The following is a 22,356-nucleotide window of genomic DNA, read 5'->3' as shown; positions in this document are numbered from 1 at the left end:
AATTACCACTTTTTCTAGATCCTCAGATACAAAACTATTCTTAAAAGTTGGTTGATTTAAGGAACCAGCACATCAGCACACAGTTTCATGGCCTGAGATTATATGGCTCAGCCCCGTTTTATACAGATGGGGAAACTGAGGCTTGAGATGGCATGGTTTAGCTAAAGACTCGCTGCTAATTAGTTGCAAAGCTGGGACGAGAACCCAAATTTCCTTTTCCTCATTTGGGTTCCTTTTCATATGGCCTCTCGAGGTCTGTGCTGCTAAAGGCATCCAGAAATCATGCCTTCTGAAGTCCTAGGCCATACGGACAAAGCTGATAATGTCATAGGCAGGGAGCTGTACAAAAGCACCAAGTCTTTTTTCAATCCAGTAGTTTTTAGACAAGGTGCGGCCTTATGAAAGGAGAAATAAAATATGAATCATTCCTAAATTTACTTTTGTGATAAGATTAACTCCACCTAGGATCTCAATCCTTCCACCCTTTCCAAAATTGAAACCAAGAGAGGTAGCAGTTGTCAAGTTCTCTCTCCACACAGAAAAGAGCAGGCAATTTCAAGTCTCAGACGGAAGCAGGCACAAGACCTGCAGGGACCTGGCCATGGGTGAGAGAAGGAAGCAGGGCCGGTGGTGTGGGGCAGTGAGTGCCCAGGACTCCAGTGCAGTGTCTGGTCTCTAGAGCAAGCCCAAATGTGGATGGAGCAAGTGTCGACACATAGAGAAGCCCCAGCAAGGGGAGCTGGGAAGATCAGTGGGGGCGCCAAGTGGCCCTCAGTCCAGTTTGGAGGCCTTTCGTGGGCACCATCAGGCAGTCCTCCCACTCACAGCAGAACCCTGGCCATGAGCAGAGCATGTTGGGAGCAGACCCCGCCCTGGAGACTGAGCTGGTGGCTGAGGTTCCAGGCAGGACCCCTTCCTGGAGACATTTGGGGTTCCAGCCAACAGTGAAGAGGATGTGCCGTGCTGGGCACCATTGGCCTGTCCCAGGGACCCCACTGGGGCAACTATATGGAGAATGCATTGGGGGAGGAAGAGATGGAAAGAAGAGATACTGACTAACAGGAGAGGAGCTGAATGGGGCTGTGGCGTGGAAGGGGTAGGAGAAGGCAGCTTAGGAAACCATTTGGGGGCCAAGTTGCAGGGCCCGTGGGCAATTGACAGGACGTGGGGAATGAGGGTGGGAGAGGAAGCAGGAATGACTCCTGGGGTCTGGCTGTAGTGACTGGGGTTTCCTTTGAACACAGAGGCCCTTTGACTTCAAAAGATGAGTGTAGCTCATCACAATCCATCTTATGAAAATTTTACAGGAGCAAATCAATAAAAGATTATTTTGTTGAAAGATCAAAGTGGAAGAAGATGATCCCACAAAGATAACCTAGAGGGTGTTAAGTGTATGCCTTTTTTTTTTTTTTTTTGATGAAGAAGACCTGCCCTGAGCTAACATCCACCACCAATCCTCCTCTGCCTTTTTTTTTTTTTTTTGCTTGAGGAAGATTCACCCTGAGCTGGCGTCTGTTGCTAATCTTTTTTGTTTTTGCTTGAAGAAGATTAGCTGTGACCTAACATCTGTTCCAATCTTCCTCCACTGTGTATGTGGGAGGCCCCCACAGCATGGCTGATGAGTGAAGTAGGCCCACACCCAGGATCTGAACCCATGAACCTGGGCCACGAAAGCAGAGAATGCAGAACTTTAACCACTCAGCCACACGGCTGGCCCCAAGAGTACACTTTTTAAAATAGTAAAGTTTAGAATAAATTTCAACAAAAACAGTCCAAGTTTTCTTTTTGTAGTTTTGGCAATTAAAAGGATTCTCTTAGTTTCCTGGAACATTCAGTTATAGAGAAGGTCCCATTTCCCTAATAACGTGAGATTATGAGCAGAGTGGGGTCTTAGGTTTAGGCCCAATCTTAAAAGAAGACCAGACTTGGGCAGGGGGAGCATTGCAGGTGACACATGGAGAGATGGAGGGACCCTATGAGCAGGTGCTGGCCAGCGGGTCAGCTTGGCTAAAGTCATCACCGTGATGATGATCTTAGAGCAAAGTTAAAATAAATATTAAAGTTTTCCTTTAAAGCAACTTTATCCTGGAAACACTTGCATGGAATGAAAAAAATGAAGTAGTAGAATCATTTAAAAATATATATGTACGAAGAGAACTTGAGTATAAAAAGGTGATTGTAAAGCCACACAGGATAGCAAGGCTTACGCCAAAGTTCAAACCATTAATGCAATTAATGCAGGGGAAGCCGCATGGTCCCGGGGGACTGGACAGTGGCCGTCACAGGGGGACACTGTATGAGCAGCTGTGTTGACACTTGTCCCATTCAGTTTCCCAGGACACTGAAAGGTCACTCGCTGAAGGCCTCGGTTCCAGTATGAGCGGCCTGTGTGAGTGGCCAGGAGCACTTCCTGAGGCCCCTCGGCCTTGAGCTGCTGGGAAGCACGTCACGTGCCATGTGCCTGGGCGTAGGCGGCTCGAGCGTGGGTCTTCACAGCTCGTCGTGTGCTTCCGGTTGATCTTACACCTGAGTCATCTCTTATTTATGTCCTCCTATAGCCTCTCCATAGGATGGGTTGTGGCCAATGCCATTCATCAACCTAATGGGCCCAAACGGAACTCTTTGAAATCCCCTGGGACATGCCTCGAGCTAAGAAAAGAAGAATCATTAACAGCGCTTCTGAGACTAGGAATTTATGTCTTCCCATAAATTGATCCCGGGAGGTTATTTGTGGACTCCAATAGGGAACTGGCCTCCTTGGGCCCTCGAACCTCCTCCGCCTCCGCTCTCCCACCCCGACCAGCTCGTGTCCTCTGCTGCTCCTGCCGGCTCCAGGCCAGGATCTCTGGGGAGGATCAGGGCTGTGTGTCTTGGCTTTTTCCTTCTGCCATTTGTTCATTCATTCATTGAATATTTATTGCACCCCTGCTTTTTCCAGGCAGGGTGCTAAGCGCTGGAGACGCAGCGAACAGACCGTCTGTGCGCTCACGGCCTTACCACCTAAACAAATAATGACACAAGTTCTTGTTAAAAGGCAGCCGTAAAGTGAACTCTGGCCAAGCGCAGGCTCCGTGAGAGTCTCTCCGGGGGCCCTGTTGCCCTGCCCCTCATGTTAAGGCGGGTCTCTGCAGGGCTGGCTGTGTATGGGATGGATCTCTGGACACCTCCTAAACCACCACCATTTTACTCTGCCCTTGGTGTGCAATCCTGGCCGGAGTGGACACACTCTGCCTCTGACACACCTGCCTTGGCAGGAGTTCCCGGGCGCTCTGCTTCACCCCAGCTGCGGCTCCCTCTCTCTGACCGCAGCCCAGTTATTGGGTCCCTCTGACCTAAGGCTCAGGTCCCTGGGGGACACCAGCTGCCAGAGGACACAAGAGCGTGATGGAGAAAGGGAGGTCTGAGCATCTTCACAGCAAAGCCCAGTCACCCTCCCACACAAGCTTTGGTTTATTTTACGACGTGTAAATCTCCTTATACTTTTCCGTTTTTTTTTTCTTTGCCGGGAAAGAGTCTCCCTGAGCTAACGTCTGTTGCCAGTCTTCCTCCCTAAAGCTTCAATGCTTTAACCAAACTTCAACCACTAGGCCGGCAGGGCTGGCTCTCCTTACACTTTTCTGATGATAAAAGTAAAACACATACATTATAATAAAAGCTAACATTTCAAAGATGAATAAAGTAAAAGTTCAATATATTCCCATCCTGCATTACATCTGCCACCATAAATAACTACTTTTAACAGTTTAATGTTTATCCTTCCAGGTATTTTTGTGTTTATGTAAACACATAGGTTTATTTTTATATTGTCCAACATGTTCATATTGTCCTATAATTACCTTTATTTCATTTGAAAATTCCTCATGGGTGCTTTTCAGGACAGTACACGTAGATTCTCCTTATCCTTCCTGAGTGCCCAGTAATTCACTGTAGGATGTACCATAGCTTCTCCCATTAGTGAAACATTTCAGTTCTGCCATTTTACTGTAATAAATCTTGTAGCAATAAATATCCTTATACTTATATCTCTCTGTGTCAAATTCTTCTTAGAAAGGTATTTTGGGTCCAACATCATGCTTTTTTTTTTGTGAGGAAGATTGGCCCTGAGCTAGCATCTGTTGCCAATCCTCTTCTTTTTGCTTGAGGAAGATTGTTGCTGAGCTAACATCTGTGCCCATCTTCCTCTACTTTGTCTGTGGGACTCTGCCACAGCCTGGCTTGATGAGCAGTATGTAGGTCCACACCCAGGATCTAAATCAGTGAACCCCGGGCCACCGAAGCAGAGTGTGCCAACTTGACCACTATGCCACTGGGCTGGCCCCTCTTGCGTTTTTAAGGAGTTTTCCTACACAATGAGGTGCTCTTAACCACCCTTCACTTAACACATGGCTGGATGGCCTGAAGAACTCCATTGGCTTCTAGTGTATTCCTCTCTGGGAACTGTGCACTTCTGCTTCTCACAGGAGACTCAGCTTCATTAGAGTGTGTTTGTTGGTGAAACTGTTTATTATAGTTGAATTTGTTATTGTAATTGGGTGATTTATTTAATTGGTATATAAACCAAAGAAGTATAATGGGGGAAAGACAGGGTTGTTGTAAAAGAAAAAAAGTTTAAGTTACATTTTTCTGATTCCCAACTTAAAAATATTTAAGTAACTAACCACCTGCCCCAATCATATCAGATGCAGTGGTTTCAACCAACTCATAAATTCCACTGACCATGTGACTGTGTTAGCGAGTGACACCCATTCTTCATCTGCCTCACCAGTATTGTCGCTGGAAAAACACCCCATAGCTATTTGATTTGTTTGTAAATTGGGTTATCTTTTCTCCTTAGAAATACTTAAGAACCAGGCGTGTCTTATCCAGGGTGTCAATGTAGTCGGCCGTGATAAAAGTTGATTCTTAGCCTTTCCGATGCATCCCCACCGAGCCATTGCAAGGTCTTGTAATGCTCACAGACACAACATGGTCACCCTCATAGAAGAGAAATGGAAAATCTGGGAATCACAACTGTGGCCTTTGTGAGTGAGATAATGTCTGTACAAATATCCTATCACTTTCTAACCTAGGATAATATTAGAAATGATTTTATAGCCCCTCCAAAACCTCCAGACTCTTCACATGACTATTGTAGGTACTTAATAATTGTTCATTGGATGTATGGATACACAAGGAAACACATTGGTACAGGGCTGGCCATACAGGGGTCCCTGATTAAGTCAGAATGATTAAGAATTAAGTCATACTGAGTTCATTCAACAAATATTTGTTAAGTGTCAAGTGTATACCGGTTGGTTGGTCACTTCTGGGGTGACAGCAAATCATAGTGGATAGAATTGCTCTCAAGATACTTGTTATCCAGCTAAAGAGTTCAGGCCACTGGGAAACATAGACATATGGTTCCCTCCATAGAACAAGGGCTTTCTGAAACGCTCTGACCATATGTACCCCTGCCAGTGGAACAGGATGAGGTGAGGCAAAAAGAAAGTGTCCTCATGAAATCTGTGAATTCTCTACATCTCCTCCAGGCTTACTCGTGTAATCGAAGTCTCAGTTTTACTTACACTGTGTGGCATCTGATGAAGCCCTGCAGAGACTCCAAGACCCCTCACTGCTGTGTTTTCTCTTCTAGGACATCAATGAGTGTATTCTTGAAAACTATCCCGAGTGCTCCAATCCCAGGTTATTTTACATCATCCCGTATTTTTGTGGACAGCACCCCAGATGCAGGTAAAGACCAATGGCGCATGGCATGCTGACGTGGAGAACAATGGAGGAAACCCAGCACTGGCCCCTCTTGGGAGCCTTCTGTATCCCTAGTCTCTCAACCTTCTGGAATTCAGTTAATATTTACTGTTAATCTTTGGAGATCGCATTTGAGACTCTGAATGTCCAATACATAGAGAAGTTCAGACTAAGGTCTAACAGAGGCCTTGGGACCACCCCATGGAGCTGTGTAACTGGAATGCCAACCGAACTCTTTATAATACTTAACACGTAGCTGTCACTACTCAGCGCAAGACACAGTAAAAACCAGGGGCAAGGACCCAGCCTGTTCCTCCATAGTGACTGTACTTTATCACAACCGTCCTCGCCTGTGTGGCGTGTCTAATAGGATCTGAACCATGAGATGCACACACCTAACATTTAATAGTGTCTCCCTCATGAGACATTGCTAGTAGAAAGAGAGGGAAGTACATTCTACTGATGGCCCCTCAGTTTCACTTGGATGCAAGACTTTCTTTAGCAAGTGACTTGCTCAGATAGCAAGGGCACTCAGGGTGTGGACCGCACACCTCCTGCATCAGCCTCCCTTGGGGTACTTGTTACATCTAATCACGGTCTCTGAGGTGGGGCAGCTGTTTGCTACACCTTCCAGGTGGTTCAGGTCTAGCTACAGTTGAAACTCATTGTACTAGACAAACGTGCAGCCTCAGAGAAGAAATGCTAGTAGCAGTGAATACTGTCTTTGCTTTGTGGAAAATAAACCCTGCTACCAGAAGTGACATTTGTCCCACAAAAAACATTGATGAGAATGTTTGTTGTCTTACTGAAGAGACCAAGGGGAGACAGTGGTTTCTAAATTGCAGCTCATTCATTGTGCTTTTTGCTCACACGGTGATGGACTGCTTCATTATTCTGTGTATTGTTATTGCTGTTTCGTTGAGTGTACCATGACACAAGAGTTTGTTTCTGGTCAGAATACTGGGACTGGAGGTGTCAGTTTTCTGCTGCAGCATAAACTTCCAGAGTTCGGGAGGCCTTGCTCTTGTCCTCATGACGCCTGGTTCAGGGTCAGTGCGTCAGACACTGGGAAGATTTGGGGCCAGATGACTCGCTTCCTGTCACAGCGAAGATAGTTATTCCAAGGAACATGATTCTAACTCCCTATGATTTTTTTAAATTATCTATTTCCTAATCTTGGAGAGAGTACTTATCTCAGTACACACAATGATTTTCAAAACTCTTTGGAAATGTCACCTTCTTCCATCTTGATAACAATTATTTGAGCTAGATAAAGGTTATTATTACAATTTTTCAAAAGAGAATCCAAGCTTGCCCAAATTCCCCCAGATGGTAAATGCCAGCCACGCCTGGAACCCAAGCTCCCCATCTGGGGCTTTCCTCACTCACATCAGCGTTGTCGGCTCAGTGATCTGCCTTACAAATAGATTAGGCTGTTTTCCTTCTGTAATTTAAAAAACTGTCTTTGAAGAATAAGATGGTTAGCAGACATCACCTGACACCTATTTCGATGTCTATAGAAATACTATGTCAGTAAGTTTCATATTTGAAAACTTCTAACTTACGTTGGTTTGGTTTGGTCCTTCTATTAGAAAGACATTCTAATCACCCCTGGATCAGTGTTTCTTAGGACCTAACTCCCTGTGTGTGTATTCTTCTTTCAACAAATATTTAGGCAGGGCTCCCTGAGTTCGAGGCCCTGGGCTGGGCATTAGGAAGAGGTGAGAGGGGTAGAGGTGAGCAGAGTGGAGGGCAGGGGGCTGCTGGAAGGACCCGGGAAGGCTCCTGGAGGCGGCTGCCCCTGAGCTGGTCCTTGGAGAAAGTGGGATTTGGTCTTATGCAAATTGGGGGGGGGGGCGGTGGAAGAGATCAACTTTCTGTGTGCTGTTGCTGCATTTCAAAAATGAATCTTTGATTTAAAACCCATTTTTATATCTATAAAGGGAGCCTGGTGAGTGGGCCCTTGAGAGAGCAAAACTGAACGTGAATGAGAACTTCCTGCTCGTGGGGATTCTGGAAGAGTTGGAAGATGTGTTGCTTTTACTGGAAAGATTCTTACCTCATTACTTCAAGGGCGTGCTCAGTATCTACAAAGACCCAGGTAACTCTGGCTGTAAGCAAGCGAGTCCCTGTTTTGACAGTACTTCACCTTGGAAAGGACTCAGGAAATGAAGGCGTGAAATCCCCTCTTCTGTTCAGGAAGGCAAGTTCCATGGTTAGAACCATGGGATACCGATGCCAAAACCTTGAGCTTCAGGTCCCAACGTAAAGTCACCATGTTTCAAAGCTTGATGGTTCCATTTCCCCCTTGGGAAAGTGAAATTGGTGACGTTTTCATTGGCCCTGTCCTGTGAGCGTCGCTGGCGTGAGGCAATGAATAGGCACGTGCGTGTTGGAGGCCACTGATGGAAATGTGTGCAAGGAAGGCTCTCTGGCCCCACTTCCCGTTGACAAAAGCTCTCTGTTGTACAATCCTGGCGATAGAATAGACAGAGGAGCAAACTGAAAATCCAATTATGATTTTCTCCTAACAAATGGAGTGGTTTTCAAGTAGAAGCAGGAAAGAGAGGGGAGCAAAGCCATCAAAAGGGTTGCCCATAGTATCACTTTAAATATAACTACCTTCAGAAATACTTCACTTGTTTTTCTCATTATTATTTTATCCTGAAAGATAAACAACGTTGTCTGTTTCTTTCCTATACTTCTTTCTCTACTACTGTCGCAACGAGCCTTGCATACTAATTCACTAATCTGTTTATTGTTTTGCTTTGTCACCCTGAAATGGGAGAGAGCATTCTACTTTGTAGAAATGAGGAGCAGATGAAGAGGTCCCCAAAGGCAGCCTGCTGCCTCACATTCCACAGCCGGGGGGTACCTCGCATCACCGCTGTGTCACTGGCAGGCACCAATGCCCAGGTAAACCAGTCTTTGCTTAGAGGAGCCCTGGATCCTGTTCTGTAAGGTGCCCTACCACCACCACTGACTTCTGGAGGAAGACAGCTGGCTGGTGGATGCTCCCTTAGTCTCCCAGCTCTCTCACTCAGAGACGAATTCTGGTGTACCTACGTGCAGGCACATAACCAAGAAGCACCAAGTGTGCCTTGCAGGTGTATTTCCCCAGCAGATGTGATCTGAATAGCCAGAAGCATAATAAACCCTATATAGTCGGTTTCTGAAACAAGGTCTTCCCTTGCCCTTTCAATAACAGGCAATTTAAAGGGTCTAAAGAATTTAAAGAGCCCTACTGTGGCCAACTTTTAGCTTTGTAAGACAGTGTAAGCTCTGGTCTTTGTGCAAGGAGGGGTCCTACCCTAAATTAGACTCCTTTGAAGAAAAAGCTTATGTTGTTTGTTGGTATTTTCCTTCTTTGGCTTTATCTTGCTGTATAGCATGCGTGTGTTTGTGTGTGTGTGTGTGTGTGTGTGATACACAGTATGAGATAGATTCTGGAGACACATACTTGTCAGGTTAGATGAACACGCTCTTGTCCCAGCATCTGGGAAGAGTCTTGGTGGGCCACGCCACCCACATCACCCATCCTGGGATCTGGAACTGACACCAACCACAGGATGCCACAGCCCAGCACACTGTTCAGCATCGGGGGCTGGGCCTGATAACTTAGGTGATGACATTTTGAAGACTGTTCTTCTTATATACAAATAAACCACAAGCAAAAACCTGAGCCCAGAGAGCCCACTTACCTGCTTTTGTGAGGTTATGCCATCTTGACCCACCTTCTATTTTATCCATTTAAATACATGACCACAGAGTTTATGGGCTTTCGTCCCATGATCTGTAAGCACCTTAAGTAAAATAGAACGTGTTTCTGAAAAGTGAGTTACTATTAGCCCCTCTGCCTTCAACTGTGTTCTTTCCACCCACAAAAAGATATTTTTCCCTTTGAGTTGGGCATAGCAGTGTGCTAAATGCCTCTGAGGTTTGCTGCCTCGGAGAAATAAGGGACATCTGGTACTCCTGCATAGTGGGATGAGAGGTTTCCAGAAGCCCAGGGCCCACACATGGCCAGTCCACACAGCCCAGCTGGACTGGTGGTTAGAAAGTAAAAGACGTCCATACTGCCGTCGGTGCCTGCCCTCTGGGACACCTGCCACCCTGGCTGCCCTCTGCCCCAACAATGACGGAACGAAAGGGGTAACTCATGGCCACACACGGGGTCTTCAGGTCCCTGGCTCAGTGTGACGCTCAGCAGCTCTTCTGAATTCAGTTCCCAAGTGGAGCTGGTTTTAAATATTTTGAATGTCACTCTAGTGCAGCACTCTCAGCTGCCACAGGGCATGTGCACAACCAAATAACCTTTTGAGTGATCCTTCAGTAGCTTCCACCATGTTTTGTGGCCCCGTTGGCATCTTCTTAGATTTTTCTATGGTGATGCAGGGGAGGAAGACAATTCCTCTACCCTCTTGGTCCTTCTGGCTGGTCTAAGAATTAAATTGACATGAGACAGAATAACAGGGGCAAATCAAACAAAGTTTAATAAAGTGAATACATGGGAGAAACCCAGGAAAACTGAGTAACTCACCAGAATGGCAAAAGCCACCACCTTAAATACCATCTTCAGCTAAAGACAAAGGAGGATGTTGGGGGATAATGGTTTGAGACTTCAAAGGGGAGGAAGGCAATTCACATGAAAATAAAAATGCAAATGTTTGATAAATGTTTGCTGGGCCATCTATAGATAATGTGATGAGAAAGAGAGAGAGACAGAGACAGAGACAGAGAGAGACAGAGACAGAGAGAAAACTTTGATAAAAATGGCCTTAGCAAGGACCCTCCCTGTCTGTTATACCCAGAGTTATCTATAGTGATAGTTCCTTTGTGAGACAGGCCTTCTATTTTAAATTCTTTTAGGCAGTTAGGGGGAAAGTCAAAGTTTCTTTCAGAGTCTTTTGTCCTGAAAAATAATCAAGCCAGGGGCCGGTCCAGTGGTGTAATGGTTAAGTTTGTGCGCTCTGCTTCAGTGGTCCCGGGTTCACAGATTTGGATCCCGGGTGTGGACCTACACTCTGCTCATCAAGTGGTGCTGTGGTGGTGTCCCACATACAAAAAATAGAGGGTGATTGGCACAGCTGTTAGCTCAGGGACAATCTTCCTCAAGCAAAAGGTGCAAGATTGGCAGCAGAAGTTAGCTCAGGGCCAATCTTCCTCACCAACAACTACAAAAAAATTAAGCCAACGAGGCATATTTGGGAGTGGCCAATTCTGATCCCCCACAGTGATATTGAAGGCCAAGCAGCTCCACAGTTTCTGTGTCCCAGAGAGATTCCCCCAAGACAGAGGACAGGAGGTGAGCATCCACTTCTGGCCAGCTTCCCAATATATTTGAGCCTCTGCAAAGACCAAGCACATGTACTACTGTTTGCTCGTGGCCACAGGTCAGCGAGTTGGTATCAAATAGGTTAAAGAAAGAGCAGCAGCAAGTCACTTTAGTCATTCACACCAGAGCTGCCTCGTTGGCACATTTTTAGTCTAAATTCACGAATTATGGCACACCCAAATTATTGCTTTTACCCTTTATAAAATAATTTTGTAGCTGAGTAGCCTAGAGAACAGAGGGAAGAAAAAGTAAAATCTAAGGCACTGAGGGGTCTAGGGACCCTTCAATCATTGTAGGTTAACTGCCCATGGAGCTGGAGTAAGATGCAGACATTCCACTGGCCATTTTTCTTTGGTGCTTGTCCTGTTATTTAAAAAAACGCCGGTGTGTGCTGATTTCTGGTAATCCGCCTCCAGAAATATGAAAAATAGTTAGACCAGTCTCGTTACTGAGGGAAAAGCACTGATAACATTGACTATTTGGGGAACTAGTAAAAATAGTCACGTCTATTTGTCAAATGAGTTGTCACTCATTCTACATTGGAATGATATTGATTAATTCTTTCCCATCAGTACTTCTTCTTCCAATAACCCATCATTTAGAGATGTCAATAACTTCCCTAAGTAACAGCTTAACTGTCTGCCCCCCCTCAACTCATCTCTTATGGAAAGGTATACTGACAAGTAAATTTGTCTCCCACCAAACATGTTTGAGAATTAGTCTTGATAGTAAGTACTCAAGATGGAATAAAAATGAAAGTTTTAGCATGATGGATAAGCGAGAGGACAGTTCAGGTGTTTCCTACCAGCCAGGGGGCAGTGGCTGATGTCGAGTCAAGTAAACTTAGAATGAGAGTTCAGTACACTCCACCCATCCTGGGTATGAGTTTGAACCAAGAGAGAACCAAGGCCCAAACAGATTTACAGGGTAAGAGCGACCTCACTGGTTTAACCTATACGGTCTCATTTTTTATTGATTAATCTCAAATACATTTGCCCATTACTTACCCTTTAAACATGAGAAACTGGAGCCAGCCCAGAGAATTTGAGAGAATGATCCATAGTCATCCACCAAAATCTGAAAGTGAAGGGACAGACTCATGTGTGTCTGAGCCATGAGCGTTAACATATTCGTGAATGCTCTTCCTCCTTAAAAACTGACATGCTGTGAGCCATCAATATTTTTCTTAGTCGTAATTTATTTAGGAGCTAAAATCATAGCGGTGTTAAAGGCCAAAATAAATAAGCAGATTAATTAAAGATAGAGAACACGAGCATATCTGTGATGGGAACAGTCCTTATGTGAATGAAGGTCCCTCTGTAAACCCTTGACTTGGCAAATAACTGAGCTGTTCTGGTTCAATAGCGCCACCTAGCTTCCAGACGTGGAACTATATGACCTAATAGCAACGTTCCTTCCTGGGACTTGAAAGCTCTGGTGTCCAATTCTTTTCCCTTGTATTTTAAATACTTTCCATTACTAGCATGACATCAGTATTCATTTTCCACTGTTTCCACTACAAACGTAAACAGTGGAGCTGCAGTATGGAATTTACTAGGCTTCTGTGGGCTGCCTTGAGAATCTGTCCACCGATTATTACAAAGGAAAAATGAGTAATTCCAAACAAATGGCTTACATACTAACTTTGAGGAGTTAAGTTCATTCATAAATTGGGTGCTTTGTTTTTAAAAAAATATGTTTACTTAAATGTTTCTATAAACAATGATGATAGAGTACAAATTTAAATATTCCATTTTTACTGTGCACAAATGATAATTAGACTTCCCATTAGGGGTATTGCAGTGTTGTCGTGTGCTCTCTGAGTTCATTTGCATTGCCATATTTAGGTCTGAGGACATTTACATAGCAAATAATAGCAAATATGTAGAAGAGAAAATTTAATAAAATATACTACAGGAAAAATGCAAGTTTTCATCCATCTATCAAGAAAAATGTCAGGCTGAGTTAAAACAAATGTAAATGATTAGCGCTTGGCCCACGTATCATAAAGAACAGTCATTCTTCAAGGAAAGAACACTGAGTTGGGAGCAAGAAGAGACTCTTAGTTCTCTTTCCGCCACAGTTCTGCCCATATAACCCAGAACAAATGCAACCTTGAGTGGATGAGCTCTAAGATCTGTATTATAATACTGAAGTATCAAGTACAATGTTTTAATGCTGCTCATCTGCCTTTTGTTGGTTAGCAAAATTATGGGGTGCTTTTCTCCAAAAGAAGAAAACCAGTCCTTGGACAGTCCCCATTGCCCTAAGAACTCCCAACGTTAGTTATGGAGGCCGTATCGCCACCTAGAGGACACGACGGAATCCTGGATGGAGGGTTCTTGGTTCAGAATCCATTCTTCCCTACAGCTGGGGATGTTGAGGTGATCAAGACGGGGACCCCCACTCAAACTCTCTTGTCATGATGTCCATCCCTTTCTCTGCATGCCACATGCATTTCTCTTGAGCAAACAGGATACCGTAATGATTAGAGCGTGGGCTCTGGAGCAGACAGCCTGCGTGTTAAAGCCACTCCTCCACTTATCGACTGTATAACCAGAGGCAAGGTATAACCCCTCAAGGTACAACCCCGTCTGTGTAAGACGCACAAACGATGCTATCTACTTCACAGGGTTGTTGGGAGCCATACCTGATCAGATCCATGTAACGCCCTTAGCCCAGAGCTTAATATGATAGGTGTTCGATAATGAGCCACAGCACAGGAGAGAGACAGGGCCTGTGTCTGTGAGCACCCAGGACTTCAGGCTCTCTTGGTGACTTCTGCATTAAAAGAGAGAGAGGGAGAATGACAAACCTTGACGTTTTCCATCAGTCACTGTGACTGTGGAAACACATGCCTTTGGAACTAGTATTTCCGATTTAGGAAGAGGGGAACAATTATACTGTGACCAATACCCTATTTCTGAAACAGTCATAGGGAGTGAGTTTACTGGGAATATTACTAGTGACACCTTCCGGGGCTGAAAACGCACATCATCCAAGTTACTGAGAGGATTTTTTTTTTTTTAAATCACCTGTTGTTGTACTTGAGCTCTTACCAGAAATATCAGGGGGTTAAGATTTTAACTTTAAATGAAACCCACTGTGATTGGGGCCAGTTACCATTAACGTGCTGAATGTTGAATTTTTCAGATTGTTATATATCATGGTATTTAGTAAACATAGGATGAGTGTCTAAAGATTTAATGGATTTTAAGACCCTAAGATTCAATTCTTGAAAAACCTTTAGTTTGTTTTCCATATGCGGAATTGCATATTTCAGAACCCTGTTAATGAATTAAGCTTTGTCCACGAGGTGGCAGTGTCTCTCCATTTTCTCGAGCAAGTGTCTGTGGTTCCCTAATAGGACCGTACTATTTGCATCTGCAGACAGGACTTTACATAATGCTTGAACGCACATGTGTAATCGTGCCCAATTTGGGGCCTAAAAATGGGATCCTGAATATCAAAAGGATTCCACGAACAATGGATTGCAGTGTTCCAAACTACATTATAGGAGATCCAGTGGGGTTAAAGGGTGGACGGAGTTTTACAATTAAGTAAGTTCACGTGGGTTAAAAAAATATATACCGTCAACTCTGGTTTTATAAAAATAATCCATCATTCTACAATGTCTGGATTAAACAGATCCTGTCTTTCATCTTTCATTTCCATTTTTATTTCTTACTTCCTATTGCTTTTGCACTACAACAAAACTCAAAACATTCTGGAACCTCACAAAGATACGGCTGATGGTCAGGAAGAAGTCAGATTATCCACCTATGGATGCCAACGAAACTGTTTGAAGAACTCAACTATCATTTGTAAAAATAGGACCCCACTTTGCTGTTGGTTCATCTCCCATCAGTGTTCTCCATAAAGATTTTTCACCAGCCATATCCTAGATTCAGATTCTAATCATGTTGGCACTGAGTTACTTGTGTGTGTGTGTGTGTGTGTGTGTGTGTACATCCATTTATGTTCAAACAACTAAACTCCTTTGTTATGCAGCAGTCTTATCTGAGTGAACCGTCTGGGGTCACAAAAGCATTAACAGCTCCTAGATAATAATTGGCATAGCAATTTGCAGTTTATAAGACACTTTCCTATAGATGGTCTGATTCGATTCTTACACGAATCTTCTGAAGTTGAGCAAGACCAAAATCTTCACCTCATTCTCTAAACAAGGAAGCAGAGATTCAAAGAAGTTGAACAACTTGCCCCCAGTTATCAAGTCCCAGGTGACCATAGACGTTCAAGCTTCTGTCCCCAGAACCACCACAAAGACCATGAACTCTGATGCTCTCAAGCTTCTTCGTATTTAATCATGAATTCAGAGGTTCATGGGTATTAAACCTGCATAATACGTATTGCAGTTGAAGGTAAGAGGTTAAAAGTAAGACCTTCAGACTGTCTCTGTTCAGCCTGCCGTCTGTTCACTGGGGAAGCTGGGCTCAGAAGTCACCGCAGGTCGCTAAGGTATTATCTTAAGCCAGTGTGTGGTCATCCACACAGAAGAAAATTCTTTTGAAAATGGATCCATTAGACAGCAGCTGATGTCTTTCTAATGGGGCCAAGGGTGGTAGGGAACAGTACTGCTAGACCTTTAAGATAGTGTCTAAAAATTAAAACTGAAAGCGTGTAACTGTTTCACCTGTAGCTGTTGAGTAAATAGTTAAAATTAACATATAATGTGAACACCCCTTTAAATGAACTCCTCAACACTTGGAGTTTTTTGGTGAACACCTTCCTGAAGGGAACTCTGTAACCACAGATGGATAGCTTTATTCAGTGTACAGAAACATCACCTCTCCCAAGGATTCATCCTCTAGACGTGTCTAATTGATTTTATGAAGGCTTAAGTTGCAGCATGATATATGTACTTTTGACCCATTTCAACTATAATTGTTCATTCTCTTGGAAATAATAATTACCTTGAATGATGTTATTTTTAAATGTATTTTTCACTTGCTTATTAATTTGCTCTTGCTTTGGGATCATCCTGCCTCCAGGAGACAGCATCTCCAATTTTATTAAGATTGATAGGAAAGTAGGACTTAATTTACAGACATGTAAATGATGTCTGTATTACTAGAAAATGATTTTCTAGTAATAACTTTCCAAAAATATTTCCCTTCTGTGGCAACTAATAAATAGCAGATATAATCTGAAAATACCAGAAAAATTCAACACACACATTCAGCAAGTGTTTGAGTGTCTGCACTATGCCAGTCCTGGAGAAGGGCAGGGTAAGATAAAGAGAAATGTGTCTGGCCTGAAAGCCGTCACAAGCAGGGCTGAGGGAATTTTCCTGCTCGAGATTGCGCTGTCTTTGAGGGGCGCACAGGTGTTCGCCAGGTGGATGTGGAAGGAGGCATTTTAGGCAGAAAAAAATAACCTGAGTGCAGGCATGGAGATTTGAAGGCACAGGAGCGTCCAGAGTGTGGGAGGCGTAAGGGGCAGTCCAGCCCACGTCGGCCCTTGCCTGCTGACCTGCCTCTTGGAGCTGGGTGCCCCAATTCCTCACAGCCCAGTCACCCTGCTGCTGAGACAGTCCTGCCCAAGACAGGAAAAGTGTCAGCAGCCTCAGCTCCCTGTGCGGTACAACCTGGAACTGAGTCACTCACACCAATCCCAGAGCCAGTGGCTAAGCCACCGTTGCCAGAGGGCCGTGTGTCACCCCCCACCCCCCAGGGTCCCTGCCCTCTGCCAAGCCTGACCACCACCCAGGGATCCCTCACTTCCTAACGGTGCATCAGGGACACTGCCAGATTCCCCAGTGCTGGGGTTCTGCCTCCTTGCTCTCTTCCCATTGAAGAGCCAGCCACCCTCTAGGCCCGGGGCACCCAGTGGCTCCAGTTGGCCCTGTGTGTCTTGCACTGTCCCAGGGGTCCCACGACGCATCTCCAGACGCCAACCACTGCCCTGCCTGACCGCCCAGATTCGCCCCTTTGCCCACCAGCAAGGACTCCCCTTCTGTTATGAGTCACTGCTGACCCATCTGAGCTGGCTGTGTCCCCTGTCACTGCCTCTGGTCTTTATGACCTCCCTCATGGGGAGCCCTTGGGATCATCCCTGCAGAAGAGTTTCCCCCACCCCCACACCCCCACGCCATGCACCCTGGGAAGTTGATCTCTTCTGGGTCCCAGCCTCATCCTCTGGAGACCCCCGGATACCCCCAACAGCGCGGCCAGGCCTGGGAGTGTGCAGTTTTCTCTCGCATGATTCATTTCCCCAAACGAAAAGCCGGCTAATAATATCTGGGTGTGCGGTGGTGGTACCAGCATCCTTCTGTGTTCAGAGGTGAATTTCTTCTACTTTAGAATTTAATCACTTCTACTTTGAGCAGTTTTTAGTTGAGCTTGACAGTAATATGCTTTGCATTGAGTAAGAGTATTACTAAGCAGTGGAATTAGTCACCACAAATTTCAGTTTTTGGACTTTCCTGATAACTTTGCAAAACTGAAATGCTTCTGAAACCTGGGCAAAGTAGGTTCAAAAGAGACCCAACCCCAGAGGGTGAGAGCTGGTCTTTATAAAAGACTTTGTGATCTTCCTGTTCTTTCAAGAGCAAACTGCCAAGGGCCCTGTCCACCCAAGGACTAACGTGGTGTTGTGGAAAGAGCACTAGACAGAGGATTTCAGAACCGTCTTTGTGCTCTTGGCTCATGGCCAGCCCTCTCTGACATTCTTTGCTTATAAAACGTACCCCCAGCTGGGACGGGTAAATCCTTACCCATTTTGCATGACTCAACATTTTACAATGAAAGCTTCTATTTTTTTTCTTCGGCTAAATCTTTTTCAAATAAAAATATCATTTCCTGGTCTGTATTTTTTTTTAACATCTCAGACATTTTTATCAACATAGAATGCCTTGGCTTTTCACATCTCACAAATGGCATTGGACGGTGAAAGATTACAATGAAAAACTACAAACATACCTGTGCACAGAACGTTGCTGTTTTTTTCTTTTTTTTTTCTGGTTCCTTGTGGGCTGCATTAAGCACATTTATTTCGTTGTCAGCAAACCCACAGAGAAATCCAGCATAATTCCCCACTGATGAGAACAGGAAAGTTTTGCTTGTCGAGTGGGAGTTGCAGACGCCCTGGAAAGTCTCATCTCCCCAGTTTTCCCCATGTGTACCAGGTCCTTCTCCTGCCTTATCAGAACCAGACACTCCGGGAGCTGTTTTTCAAAACATGTGTTCCTAGAATTTTGCCTCCCTGTTTTTTTAACTATAATTTATTTATTAAAGTGCTGCATGTATATGATTAAAAGTCAAACAGCGCTAAAAGACGTATGATGAAAAGCAGCACTTTCCTATTTCGACCCTCCCCATCACAAAGTCTGATTTTGGAGAGGCAAAACACTCTTAGCACAGTTAGCTGGGTTATTCTTCTTATAATCCCCACAGTATTTATAACTAGTGTGCATAGGCTGCTATTTCTTGATTTATTTATTTGAGACATTATTTAGTCCTCTTATTATTCCATTACCCTCACCTCTACTCCCCCCTCCACCCATAGGGTTATGTCCACATTTTACGTGCAGAGTCCCTGTTTACAATACTGTGACGGTACAACATTGTACTCACTGCTGATCCAAGTAATACACCATGATTTTGTTTCATTTCTTGCACAACTTTTTGTTTTTCCCGGAATTCATTATTGCCTTGGTTTTTTAAAATTTGCTTAGATTTATTTGTACCTATCAGAATTTTCAAATGTACCATTAGATCTGTAGTATCAATATTACTTTTGATATTTTTGGCAATACTATTCTCAGATAAGAATATCAGTTTCATCCTCCGCGCTAAGACACCCCCCTTCCTTTCCACCCAGAGCTCTCTAACCTCCTGCTTCAATCTGGGCTGATACTCAAAAGCTCCCCGCACAGCTGTCCTGCAGCTTCCCTGTGCCATATTTCTCTGTTGGATTCCTGGTCTCCTGAATCCCAGAGATCCTACTTCTTGATTTAATAACTCATTTTAATCCAAGATATTCTCAAGTTGCTTCCCAATAAAAGGTGCATGAGAGGTGGTAAATTCTTTGAGTCGTTGAATATCCGAAAAGCTTGGTATTGTATCTCATTTGGTTGCCGATTCGGCTGGGTATGGATTTCTTCATACATGCATTCCATTTCCCACCTCTTTTCCTCTGACTTTCTTAGTGTATCTTTCTCTCTCCCCTAGGGTCTTCCCTTTATTCCTCTTATGAAATTTTACAACATGACTCAGTGTGCCAAGTATTCAACAGATACTTTTATACTTAAAACTCATGTCTTTCATTTCTCAGACTTTTTCTTGTTGCATTTCTTTCATGATTTTATTGACACCATTTTCTCTGTTTCATTTCTGGAATGCTATTAGTCATACATTTGAACCCCTAGCTTCATCCTTTCTGTATGCTTTATTATTATTTCCTATTTCAATTTCCACATCTTTAGCTATTTCACTCTAGAAGAGTTCCTCAATTTGTATTCCATCATTCTATTGAATTTTCCCTTTTCCAAGAACTCTTTTTTAATCTTTTTTTTCTGCTTACATAATATCTTGTCCTTGTTTATTGGATGCAATATCATCTTAAATCTCTGAAAATTACAAAGATTTTTTTATGTGTGTGTGTGAGGAGAATTGTCACTGAGCTAACATCTCTGCCAATCTTCCTCTATTTTATGTGGGATGCTGCCACAGGGTGGCTTGATGAGCAGTGCTACATCCACGCCTGGAATCTGAGCCCACAAACCCCTGGCTGCCAAAGTGAAGCATGAACTTAACCACTACACCACCAGGCCGACTCCTATAGAGATTTTTTTTTTAATGTCTCTATCCATTCCCTGAATTATCTCTATTTGCTCCAGGTTCCTTTTTGCTGTTCTGATCGGGTTGGACCTCTCTTCTCTTCCTCTGTTGATCTTTGTCAGAATTTATATTTGGGGGGGGGCACTAAAGAGCTCATTGAATGTGCTGTGCAATGGGACTCTACTTGGGATGATCAAACAGCAATAGAAGTTTTGCTGGAAAAACATTTGTTAGTGATTGTTTTCTTCTCTGGCGTTTGTTCAGTTTCCCCACTGCAGAATTCTCCAAACATCTGCTTGGGGGATGGGAGGTGAGGTGGGGGTAGGAGAATGGGGCAAACATCTGGCGGCTGGTGTGGGAACAGGAGTTGAAGGTCCACATTCAGTGCACCATTGGCTTGATTGTTCTTATTTTAGCCCATGCCTCTCCTTTCTGTCCTCTGGGCTTAGCAAATCTGTCTGGAGCCTCTGCCCAAATTCTCTGGAGACTATCCTAAGATTGCTGGCTCCCAGGCAATGGAGAATGCCCCCTGGAGAATGAGGGGAGAAGCATTGCAAGATATCCGTCTGCATGCCGCTGTGGAGGGAATTGTGGACCTAAACTGCTTCATACCCAGAGACTGTCTGCCTCATGCTCAGCTTTCCCTCTGGTGCCACCTCTCTGTCTCTGAGGGCTCCACTGGGCGACCTGGCACTCCTGATGTGCGTCCCCCCTGCCAGCACCTCACATGTGCCTCGTCTGCTCTACCGTGCTGAATGCGCTCCTCAACCGCTTTCATCTTCCAGAGATTGGTCGAGGACTGTTTTCCACTGATATCCATCTTCAGTTGTGACATCTTTTTCCGGATCTCCTTGTGGTCTTGCAATCTTTTATATAATTATTATCCTTTGCTGTCATTTTAGATTTTTAAAGGAAGGTGTTGAAGGTATGTAATCAGGCTATTACATTTAGTTGAGAATGTTCTAACTACCTGAACTTTAGGATTCTGCTGCCAGTTTTGTGTTTACAGCTCTTAGCGAGATCTGTTACACACGTTTCCTTCATGTGACATCCACACAGCCGTGATGCGAATCGGATACCATAGTGCTGCCTTCAGCATCCATATCTTGGGATTATAGTCCTGGTGAAATTTCAAAAGCAAAACGAACAAGCGATAACAAGATCCCTTAATGGTAATTTATTAATGAAACCCCGCTGGCTTTTTACCGATTGCTGTTGCTATGATGAAGCTCCAAACTGCTATGTTTTAAAAATTACCTTGAAGACAAATCAGGGCCATATTGGAGATCTCTTTGATGGGAGAGAAAGTAAAGTATAAAAACTGATAAAAAGACACGCTTATGATCAGAGGCGGAAGGCATCACCATCCAAAGATACCGTGCCAGTAAAACTTGGTGGAAACGTGTGTCTCTGTTTCGCGTGCTGTCACGTGTTGCTTTGGGGGAACTGTCTTCCATAACTGATGCAAGGATAGTGCAGAGGCACCCGAGCTCGGGGGTCAAGGCCCTCAGTTGGTGAACGCTGTCAGTCAGCTAACGTCCAGAAGAACCAGCCGCCATTGAAAGGGCTTCTCGGCTGCAGCTGCTCTGGGAGCAGTAGCAGCAGCTCGTATAACAAATGTTTCATGACGAACGCAAACAAAAGCCAGCTCTGAAATTCCAGCCACGCCGTGTCCAAGCCAGTTCGAAATCATCTAACCGCTCCGAGTTTTTTCCCCTGTCTAAATGCATTCCACATGAGGCGTGGTGTGGGGACTGCTGAGATCTCCTGCATTCGCTCAGAAAGCTGCTTTGAAAGCCCAGACTGAAAGGAAAGCAAGTCAGTGGGAAAGCAAACTCAAAGAAAACACTGAGGCTTAGGTGTGGGAGCTGCGCTGGTTTTCCCCGGCCAGCCATGCCCCCCGGAATGGGGCTGGAGGTGGGAATCAGTTAATCCTCATCAGAAGCCTGGGAGCGGGACCGTGCTCCAGCGGGACCCCTGGGTATATGGTGGCCCTGGCCACGGCCGAGCGGTGCTTCTCAGAGTGCGGTGTGGTCCGAGGACTGGTGCCAGTCCGCAAGCTGCTTGCCCCCCAGCCCATGGTGAGATAAGGGCAGGAATTGAGAGTAACCTTTAGAAACTTTGACGGTAATTTGGCATGGCTGTGATCATTTTTCTAAAAACTCACTTTTATTGTAGTTTACGAAAGTATCAATCTAAGATGGAGTATAAGGGGAAAGAGTCAGAGAGAGTTTCGCACTGCTATAGATTCTCTTTCTGGTTTGCACTGCCCAGGTCAGTGGGTTGGAAGGCCATCCAATTGACAAGACCACTCCTAAGGCATTTGGGCTTATGGGGCGCCATAATTCTTCTGTATGGTTTTGCCTTCTTGGCTTCAAAGCTCAAACTGCTGCCCCATAGCAATGGCCAAACATCCAAACTCAAAGAAAGAGACGTGATCCTTTGAAACTCTGCCTCCTAAAACTGGTGCCTTTT

The 22,356-nt window shown here is 44.5% G+C and overlaps 1 protein-coding gene across 5 annotated transcripts in view; it reads left to right on the top strand.

Moving 5' to 3' along the window:
- Positions 1-22,356, top strand: part of UST (uronyl 2-sulfotransferase) — a 350,943-nt gene that overhangs the window by 230,839 nt on the left and 97,748 nt on the right. For all 5 annotated transcript variants that reach the window (XM_070602965.1, XM_070602964.1, XM_070602961.1 and 2 more), the window contains exons 6-7: positions 5,633-5,730; positions 7,689-7,846. In XM_070602965.1, coding sequence (XP_070459066.1) covers positions 5,633-5,730; positions 7,689-7,846 — 256 coding nt within the window. The remainder of the gene's footprint in view (positions 1-5,632; positions 5,731-7,688; positions 7,847-22,356) is intronic.

Source organism: Equus przewalskii, chromosome 32 (genome assembly GCF_037783145.1).
Source record: "Equus przewalskii isolate Varuska chromosome 32, EquPr2, whole genome shotgun sequence".
NCBI classification, from domain to species: domain Eukaryota; kingdom Metazoa; phylum Chordata; class Mammalia; order Perissodactyla; family Equidae; genus Equus; species Equus przewalskii.
Note: the sequence above shows the minus strand (reverse complement) of the source record. Positions and strands in the feature narration are given on the sequence as shown.